This window comes from Lemur catta, chromosome 15, assembly GCF_020740605.2.
Source record: "Lemur catta isolate mLemCat1 chromosome 15, mLemCat1.pri, whole genome shotgun sequence".
NCBI classification, from domain to species: Eukaryota; Metazoa; Chordata; class Mammalia; order Primates; family Lemuridae; genus Lemur; species Lemur catta.
The window spans coordinates 28,826,779-28,836,930 of NC_059142.1; the positions used below are offsets into that span (position 1 = coordinate 28,826,779).

At 50.5% G+C, this 10,152-nt stretch overlaps 1 protein-coding gene across 1 annotated transcript; it reads left to right on the plus strand.

Annotated features, from left to right (window-relative positions):
• Positions 1–8,104: 8,104 nt before the first annotated feature.
• On the plus strand, positions 8,105–8,545 carry CCDC182 (coiled-coil domain containing 182). The gene has a single exon (XM_045527002.1). It carries the CDS (start codon positions 8,105–8,107, stop codon positions 8,543–8,545), a length of 441 nt encoding a protein of 146 aa, XP_045382958.1.
• Positions 8,546–10,152: the final 1,607 nt, after the last annotated feature.

Here is a 10,152-nt window from a genome sequence, read left to right on the forward strand (position 1 = left end):
CAGGTCCTTTATAACAGCCATGATGTGTGTGGCTGCAATTAACAACACACCAGATGACAGTTGTTTGGGCAAGAAAGGCATTTAACCATGTAGTGATTAGACTGAAGGTAGATAATTTCAGATTTTGAGTAGAGTCTCAGTGATATTATAAAAAAAAGGAGGCTTTTTAAATCTTTCTAGTTGTTCATCCTTAGCACAGCTGAATTTGCATCCTTAGGATTGGTGCCTCATGATTACTGAATGGCTGCCACAGTTCCAGCCATTGCATCCAAGACAGAAGAAGGGGTGAGACCCCGCTCTTTCTCTCTGTATCATTCCTTTACTTCAGATGCAATATCCTTTCCATAAGTCTTCATTTTACAACTCATTGGCCAGAAGTGGGTCACAAGTTCACCTTAACTAAACTAGCAGCAACAGGGAATGGAATTACTAAATGCATCCAGGCTCACCACCTGGGGTTGGGAGAGGGCTCACCTTCCCTGAGCATGTTACTGCCTGATCAGAATTGGGATTCCATGACCCAAGGAAGAAAGGAATATTATTGGCCAGGGACTAACAGTGTTTTCCCTAGCTAAGGAGACCCACCTGTCCTGGTTTTCCTGAGACTGTCCCAGTTTTACAACTGAAAGCCTCACATCTGGGAAATCCTGTCGGTTTGGGGCAAATCAAGACAGTTGCTCACCCTAACTCCAGGCTCCCAAGACCTTCTGAATTAGATTCTCTTGGGGATGAGACCCAGACCTTAAAAATGATTTTTTAACACTCTCCCAGGATGATGCTAATGTATGTCAAAGTAGGTTGACATATTCCCAACTAACATCAGAGCAGGAGGGAACCTCAGGAGTGATGTGGGTACAACTTGGGGACATGGGGTCGAATGCAACCCAAGCCCAGAGGGACCTGAGATCTTCAAATTCCATCCCAGCCTGATTCCTGTCCCCCTGCCAGAAGGGACGGTCTAATTTAGAGTCTCCCCACTCCGGGTGATCTTGACACCCTGCAGCCAACTCTGCCAGACCCTTATCACAGACCCTTGTGGTGCTGGACTTGCCACGCTGTCCCCCCAGGAGATCGCAAGTCCCCTTGGGACAGAAGCCCCAGTTGAGCTTTTCTATTCTGAGCATCCAGCACCCTGCCTGGCTTAATCTTAGTCATTTGATAAATGTGTGTTGACTACATGAATGAATGAATGAATGAATGAATGAATGGAGTGAGGAGGCTGTGCTCTTGAATATAAAGATAAACTCTGGCCACTAGACAACAAACCAACCCTTGTAACAGCCAAATGCCCAGAGCCTAGAAACGTCCCCACCCCACCAGGGAGCCGGCAGGACTCTGGGTGGCCTGGGGTGGGGTGGGCGTCGGGTCAAACTCTTCCCAGGATTCTACATGATTGTACCCTGCTCCCTGGGCCACGTGTCCCCAGCTTCTGTGGGAGCAGTGTGTGTCCCCAACACACCGTGCTGGGTAACTTTCCAGTGGTTTGAGCTCATTACTCATCATTAGGAGTCCTGGTGTCTGGAGTTTTCCAGGTGATCAAAGCTGCTCTGTCTGGGGCAGCCAGGCAGGCCCTGGTGTCTGTCACCAGTAATCTCCCAGCCTCGCCAGGCAGACAGTTAAGTAAGGAAGGGAAGGAAGGGATTTGGTTTTTAAGCTCACATAATTCAGCCTGACACCCCGACATGCAGACTGTGGCTCTGGCTCTGCCCTGAGGAAGTCGTCCCTGGTTGGAAGGGTGGGGCTGGCGGGTGCAGCAGCTCTTCCTCATCCGGGGTTATTTTAGAGCCCGTGGGCGTCTCTCCCCACCCTGTTCTCCTGGGAGGGCTGGGAGTGGGAGGAAGAACCAGCCATAAACATAACGCGCACCCATCACCTCCTCCTGCAGCCGTGTCTATTCTCCCCGGAGATGTGCTTCCAAGCGGTACCCCCACCCTTTGCTCTCCCAGGGCCAGGAGCTCCTAATGGGGCTCTTTTTTTTGTCCCTGGTCTCTGGCTGGGCTCAGAGTTCAATTTGCCTCCCCAGCTCCAAATCCCCCAACACTCCCCACAATCTCTGTCATTGCACAGACAGTGTGTCACAGGCCTGAAGTCCGGAGTGAGACCACAGCACACGATATTTGTGTAGGTGCTGACATTTCAATAAAAATCATGAATGTCTTCAGTGCTGGGGAAAAAGAAATTTAAAGGATGCTTAAAACAATTCATAAATATTCCATTTCCCGATTTAAAAAAAAAGTTGGACTGAAAAATCTGGCCTAGAAACAAGCTTTTCTGATTTTGCACAAACTTTGTGCAAAAAAATTTGCTCAGCCCTGTCCAGGCATCAGCTTCACAAGGGGTGGTTTAAGAAAATTAGTGTTGAGAGTGGGGAAAGAACATTCCAACCCCAGAGGCTGGCAATGGGGCTGATGCCAAGCCCTTCCCAGCATGCTCTGGGGGTCGCCCCGCTGGCCCCGGGGACTCGGGGTGGCTCTCTTTCGTGCAGACGTCCTCGCCTGGCTAAGTTCTGTGGATGGTGCCTAGCAAACATCACCCCTCCCCAGCCTGCTTGGGAGGGCCCTTCTGGCACGGTCCGCGCCCTCCCAGGCTGGAGAAGGGCCAGCTCGTGTCCAAGGCCCGCTCCCGCGTCTTCAGAGCCAATCCCACCAGGATGTTTTACATATTTTAATTAAAGTGCCGCCCCGGGCTGGCAGGGCCGCTGATAGATGGCTCTAATCCGAGATGCAGAGTTGCGGTGGTGTGAAACATGGCATCCAGCGATGCACTCCTGCTCTCGGGAGCTTTGGCTGCCACCTCTGGGGGCGTCTGCCCAGTTCCAGGAGGAGCCGGGAGCCCAGGGCGGGCGGTGGGTGGGCGGCTCAGGGAGGGCAGGAAGGTTTGGGTAGAAAAGCGCCAGGAACGGTTTCCCAGGCCCAGCTGGCCGGTGGGCTGTGGGTGGGTCTGATTCTTGCAGACACACAACCCGTGGACACTCCTTAGCAGTGTCAAATTATGACAAATGGCATGGGTAAAAGTTGCTGGGTGGCAGCTGCGGCATCGCAGAGGGAAGCAGGTATTTTTAGCACTGCGCCTTGGGGCTCTGGCGCTGGGTTAATTAATCATGGTGAACAGCGCTGAGGTTTGTTCTTGACCCGGGTCCCCACCCCCCATCCCGGCCTTGTCCCCATTGCCCCGACTGGAACAGCAGCTGCAGAGGTGGGAGCTGCGCAGCTGGGGCAGCCCTGGTGGCCTCACAGCGCCGGGAGACCTCCCCTCCTGCCTCCAGGGCGCTCCAGCCACAAGGGCCTCGTCTGAGCTCCTCAAGCCTGCTCCTGCCCAAGGCCTTGCCACTTGCTGTCCTTCAGGAACGTCATCCCCAGCTGTCCTCATCCTTCCTGTCTTGCCCCAACTTGCCCTCACCCCACAAAAGCCCTTCCTAGCCCACCCCCACCTGCCAGGGTCTCACCTTCCCCTGCTCGTCTCCTTCAGAGACCTCGTGCCGGCCCAAACCATCTTATCTGCAGGTCGCTTACTTTACTGTCTCCTTCCACAGCAATGCCACCCCCTTGCGAGCAGAGTCTCCTCTGTCTTGCTCACTCTCTTCAATCCCAGCTGCCCAGCTCAGCGTACGCAGGTTAGGTGCCTGGTGAATGTCATTGAGTAAGTGGATGGGTAGATGGATGGGAGGATGGATGGATGGATGGGGGGGTGGGAGGCTAGATGGAAGACTTTTATGGGCACATCTGGGAAGATGCTGGTTGTATAGCAGCATCCCCACCCAGGCCATGGGGATTCTGGAAAAAGAGTGACTGAATAGGGCCAACTGCTGTCCTCTCTCCTTTAGAAATGTCCAATCACATACTCTTCGGGGTTTGTGATAGATTGCTCTGAATTGTGGTTTGTTTGTTTTTTTAAATTGTTTTTCTGGGAGATGGGGAGAGAGACAAGTTTTAAGAGATTCCTAGGAGACTATTTCCCCACTCTGCTCGAAAGCTGACATTACTATTACTAGTTCATTTTGGGGGATGATGCATGGTCCTTTCACTGAGTCTTTTCTTTAAATATGACTATTGTTTGTGGAAGACACAATTGGTTGCCCATTCTCCCCCTTCCTTGCTTGAGAAGAGAACCCCACTTTGGTTCTGTATTGGGAGCCTGTGCTTCAGGGAGTCCTGGGCCAGCCCTGGTCCCAGGAAGGGAACTGTGACTGGTCTGAGCCACCTGTGGGAGCTCCACCCCCAGCCAGTGATCAACGGCCCAGGAATGTGGCTCCAACCAACGGGATGTGAGGAGCTTCTACCTTCTGAGGGTTTTTGTCACTTTTAAAAAGGCACATGAAGGCCGGGCGCGGTGGCTCACGCCTGTAATCCTAGCTCTGGGAGGCCGAGGCGGGTGGATCGCTCGAGGTCAGGAGTTCGAGACCAGCCTGAGCAAGAGTGAGACCCCGTCTCTACTAAAAATAGAAAGAAATTATCTGGCCAACTAAAAAATATATATACAAAAAAATTAGCCGGGCATGGTGGCTCATGCCTGTAGTCCCAGCTACTAGGGAGGCTGAGGCAGTAGGATCGCTTAAGCCCAGGAGTTTGAGGTTGCTGTGAGCTAGGCTGATGCCACGGCACTCACTCTAGCCCGGGCAACAAAGTGACACTCTGTCTCAAAAAAAAAAAAAAAAAAAAAAAAAAAGGCACATGAAGAAGGACTGCATCCGTGTCGTGTTCCTTTTCCTGATCCTAAAAAGGATGGAGGCTTATTTCACATGACAGGGGATAGGGTGGGGTGCTGGGGAAGTCACATGGCTTTCATTTGCAAGTCATGGCAGGGTCCAGCAGGAACAGTGCTGGGACCCAGGGGTGCCCAACCTGGGGTTCTATTCAAACATGCCCATTGTTGAGTCCCACCCCATTCACGTTGAATCTGATTCTCCCGGGGTGGGACGTGGATCTCTGTGGGGTTGACATGCCCCTCTTGTCCCCCCCATCATCCTGAGACACGGGGAGGCTGTGAATCACTGAAACAGACCAGGGGCAGGACACCCACCTGGCACTGGGGTTCAAGGCCAGAGATGCCTGGCCAGGAGATGTTAGAACTCCTTTCTCTTCATACCTCGAAGGGGACAAATAGATTGGCCTTCTTATTTTCCTAGGATATGTGGAAGGAAATTTTGTGAGGAAGGCACAGGCCTCCACTATGAAACTTCTAGAACATTCAGAACGTGCACACTGAGTCACCCTGCTGAGGGCGTTGCTCCAGAAACCATCAAGCCCGGGGTCTTCTGCCGACAGTGACAGTGCTCGCTTACTCTCAGCCCCTGCTGTGCTCGTGTGACGATGCTGTCCTCCCCCTGGTTCTGAGAAGTGAATTGAAACCTCACCAGAAAGCACCAGAGAAATCGAGAAGTTGCTGTTCCATTTTGACTTTTGCTGCTCTTCTTTCACGGCTCTGGTGGCGACTTCCACCATTCTCTGTGGGAGACAGAGACACACGCAGAGAACGAGAGAGATACGAAGAGGCAGAAACAGAAAAACACTCACAGAATGATAGAGACCAGAAAACAGAAGAACATTTTGCCTCTCACTGATTCAAAAACCATTTATTGAGCACCTACTATGTGCCCAGCATGCACACACACCTCTAACGAAATACACAGCAAGACCACGCGCTGTTTACATCACCTCCCAAATCCCCATCTGGCTCTTAGGTGGGGAATCCAGAGGTTGCTGTTCCTGCTGCGACCAGTAGGTGTCATCATGTCAGCGGGAAATCTAGGATTTGCTAGCCACCTATGAAAATGAATTCTATTTCTTCCAGCTATCTGAGTGCCATTGTGTGCAGGGCACCAGGAAGGACACTTGAGGGTACACAGGGTGAGAAACTCACAGTCCCTGTCCTCATGGAGTTTAATGTGCCATCGGAGACCTGGAAAGATCTCCTAAGTCACAAAAAGAGGGAGAAGGCACTAAGTGCCTCAGGAGAGGTTTAAGCAAAGGACTGTCTAGATTCTTCGAATATCAGAGACCTTGAAGAAGGTCTCTCACCTTCTCACATTGCACTGGAGGGAATAGGCGCAGAGGGGAAGGTGATTGGCCTGGGGTCACACAGCCATTCTAGACTCCAGATTTCCTGACTCCTAGAACAGTGCTCTTTCCACCAAACATTCTGTCTCAATCACTGGTGTTGATTTTTTTCATCTTGCCACTCAAAATTCCACCTTAGTTTAGCCATGAACCTTCCTGCAAACTGCCCTCTCTGATGCCTGCTGCAAGGCACCCTAGATAGGTTAATCTGCATCTCAGAGAAGACGACGGCTCTCATCCCATGGGCTCATGAGAGCTGATCTCATGCATCTCTTCCCAGAAACATCATGTCTGTAGCTTGGAATTGGCCGTGGTGGGAGTGTTTACACCATTGAAATTGGCAATGGCTATAAATTAGAGTTTAATTTTTTTCTCCCAGAGAGCTGCACACCACTGACTTAGGTCTCTCTTCTTTATAGATAAGAAAACCAAGGCTCAGGGGGATGAGGTCATCTGCCAAAGAGACAGAGCTTCTAAGTGGTAGAGCTGGGACCCTGCCCCAGATGGTTTGACGCTAGAGAGCTCTGAGATGGTAGATTTAACAGGACTTAGTGTCATTTTGATGTGGAGGGGTCTAGATTGATCCCAGGTGTCTTAGTCTGTTTTGTGCTGCTGTAACAAAATACCTGAGACGGAGTAATTTACAAAGAACAGAAATATATTTCCTGGTTGTTCTGTAGGCTGGGAAGTCCAAGATCAAGGTGTTGGCATCAGGTGAGGGCTTTCTAGCTACGTCATTCCATGGTGGGAGGCATCACATGGCAGAAGGGCAAAGAGGGGGTGAGACAGAGACAAAGGGGGCCAAACTCATCCATTTATAAGGAACCCACCTGTGAGATATGTCATTAATGCATTTATGGGGCAGAGGCCTCACGGCCTAATCCCCTTTCAAAGTTCTCTCTCCCTTTAGTACTGTTACAATGGCAATCACATTTCAACACGAGTTTGGAAGGGGGCAAACTTTTGACCATAGCAGCAGGTTTCTCATGTGGGTTCTGGTGCGGGTGCAGCTCAGGTTAATGTCATCAATCTGACAGCAACACTGGAACGGAAACTAGTTTGGATGAAGAGATAACAAATTCAGCTTCGGATGGATTGAATTTGGGCTCATTGTTGGGAAGACATTCAGATTTGGAGCCCAGGAGAGAGGTCTTGGCAAGAGATTGAGACCTGCAGGATGAAGGTTTGTTCTCGACTGAACCAAATGTACATTAGCTAAAAACATTTTCCTTTGTTATAATTATCAGGTGAAAAAGTACAAGATTCACCCTTCTATATGTTTTTTTCTCATATTTGTCAATATTCAGGTGTGTCGGGGGACCATGCACACTTGCTCACACTTGTTCTCTGGTCCTAGTACATAGTGAGTATTCAGTAAGCGTTTATTGAATAAATATGAGTAACCTATTTTTACCCTGCACGTACTGAATCAGCCACTGCTGTGGACCATTCATCAAAACCTAAGTGTACTTCTCACAACATCTAAGATTATCTAGAATTCTGGCATCATTATAGAAGTATGGATTTGGCATCACAAATTATTCTTCTAGCATTTTAGAGCTAGAAGTGGGATTAGTCATTATCTCTTACAATGTCCTTGTTTTACTGGTAAGGCACTAATGCCCAGAGACAATTCTGAGCCCATTCAGGCCCCTTGCCAGGGTGGGAGACCACCCAGTCCTGGCAGCCAGTGGGCCTGGCCAGGCCTGCCTTGCTCTGGCCAGTTTTCTTCCCTGCTCTGGGACTTGGTTTGTCCCTCAGGTTAAAGCAGAACCCGAGTTCTGGTTCTAGAAGGACGATGAGTAGATGAGAATCTGCATCTCAGCAGGGCAGCTTGGATAGATGAGCAGACAAAGCGCTAGGTAACCGACCAAGGAGGCTACAATATGCACATGAATGCAACCCTTCCTCCTGGTTGGCTGAAGGGCCCCTGATGTCACAATGGGTGGGGTCTCTGCGCTCTAAATGATTGTGTCTCTGGCCAAAAGTATTCGCTGACCTGGCTGGTCTCTTGGCCCCCTGTTTGTGTCCAGTGTGGCAGAGAGCCCATGGAACCCCTCTACCAGGCTGGGTCCATTCTCATGAAGGTGAATACCCTACAAGGGAAGAAAATGGTGGAGAGTGGCCTGCAGTCTGGAGACTTTACCCTGTCCCAGTCGTGGCCCTCCTGCCTCCCTCCGCCGGCCGACGTGGAGATCCTGCAGCAGAAGGTGGCGGGGGTGCAGCAGGAGCTGGAGGACTTCAAGAAGGAGGCGCTCAAGGCCATCCACTACCTGGAAAACGCCTTCTGCGAGATGAATGGGGTCCTGGTGCAGCAAGAGGAGCAGGCGGCCCGCGTGAAGCAGCGGCTGAGGGAGGAGGAGGACCGCGGCATCGTGCGCAACAAGGTCCTCACCTTCCTGCTGCCCCGTGAGAAGCAGCTCCGCGAGCACTGCAAGCGGCTGGAGGACATGCTGGTGGGCCGGGGCAGGAAGGGCCAGGCCGACTGAGCCTGCTGCGCTGCGCCAGCCAAACGCCGAGTAGATTTTTGTTTTTTTAAATGGAAGGAGAAACCCCAAGTCCCCACCACTTGCTTCCCTTTCCCCACGTCCACTGCTTTCCTTCTACCTGAATAACACCTTGCTGAGAGGCAAAAAGGCCTCAGTAAGTTTTTTTGGGTGATGTTCCATTTTTCCAGCATCCTCGTGGAAGGAAGCACCCCAGGGCTAAGTCAGACACCTGTAATTTCACTCGAACGGTTTTCCTGTTTGTAATGCTGATATTGCTCAAATGTATACCTTTCCACTGTACAGTGTATTCTTAAACTGATTTTGTTGAACAGATGTACCTTTCTTTTAATGACTCAAGGCTCTCCTGATTTGTGATTTAACACACGGCCTACTGATACCATGTCACTTAGTGCATGGTCTACTGAGAGGGGTTTGTCCCTCAGGTCGCTTGTCCATGCACCAAAAGGGCCCCAGATTGCTCTATTTTTGTCGTTCTTACCCTTGCCCGCTTGGTCTTTCTGTCTGCTTTCACTGCTAGACTGTCATATCTCATTTTTCTTTGCCGCCTTTGCACACCTTTGCAGCCAATCAGAATGACGGAGCTCATTAGGACTCTGATGGTTGGAACCGGCTGAGCTTTAGTGAACTGAGGATGTGACGCCTCTGAGATATAAACTATAAACTGATGCCCAGGTCTGACCCATGGAGCAGGAATTATGTTACTGTGCCGGGCCACTTACCAGGTAACACACGTGCTTCCCCTGGCACCTTGGAGGAGAGTGTTGTCTTCCCATGGGACCCAGGGGAAACTGACCGCAGGAAGGTTGAGTCTTGTACCCAAGGTCTCCACGCTAGTAAGTGGCAGGGCCGTGGTTCAAGTCCAGGTCACCTGTGCTTATCTACCACCCTGCTGTGCCCCTGTCCCCTCCCTGATTGTGGAACCACATCAGGGTGTTCATGGACCTGTCATTCTGGAAGGTTGAGATAGTCACATAGGTGATTTGGGGATTCATTAGCTGTCACTGTACCTTCTAATTCCAATTAGTCTTCTGTTTCATCAGTTCACATATCCTGTCTCTGGTGCTGCCGAATGCTGCCACCCAGCAGGGCTTCTCCTCCAAGCAGCGGAAGTGAGGTGCCCGGGGACCAGAGCTAGCACCTGGGCAGAGTCCGGTCTCTGTCTTTCCAGCTCAGGACTTACAGCCACTCCATACCCTCTGATCTTCTACTGCAGCCTCATTCTCCCTTCTCTTTCTTCCACAGAATCTCAGCAAATGAAATTTGAACATCTGAAACCCTCAAGTTGAACTTCACAAAAGGACTCTGTGACCCATGGTTAATTGCGATATCCATCCATCCGCCATCTACCCTGATGGGCTGCATTTCTACTCTCATTGTAGAAAGTTTCTTCTTTAGAAGGATTAGCTAAAGTAGTAATAATGGTAATGCTAGCAATATGGGTATTACTGCTAATATAATAGCTTGGAGTTATCAAGAATATGATATATTCCAGGCACCATTCTTGGCCTTTGAAGGCAGGTACTTCTATGGTTTGAATGTCCCCTCCAAAACCCATGTCACCTTGCATTAGACATAAAACACCTTAG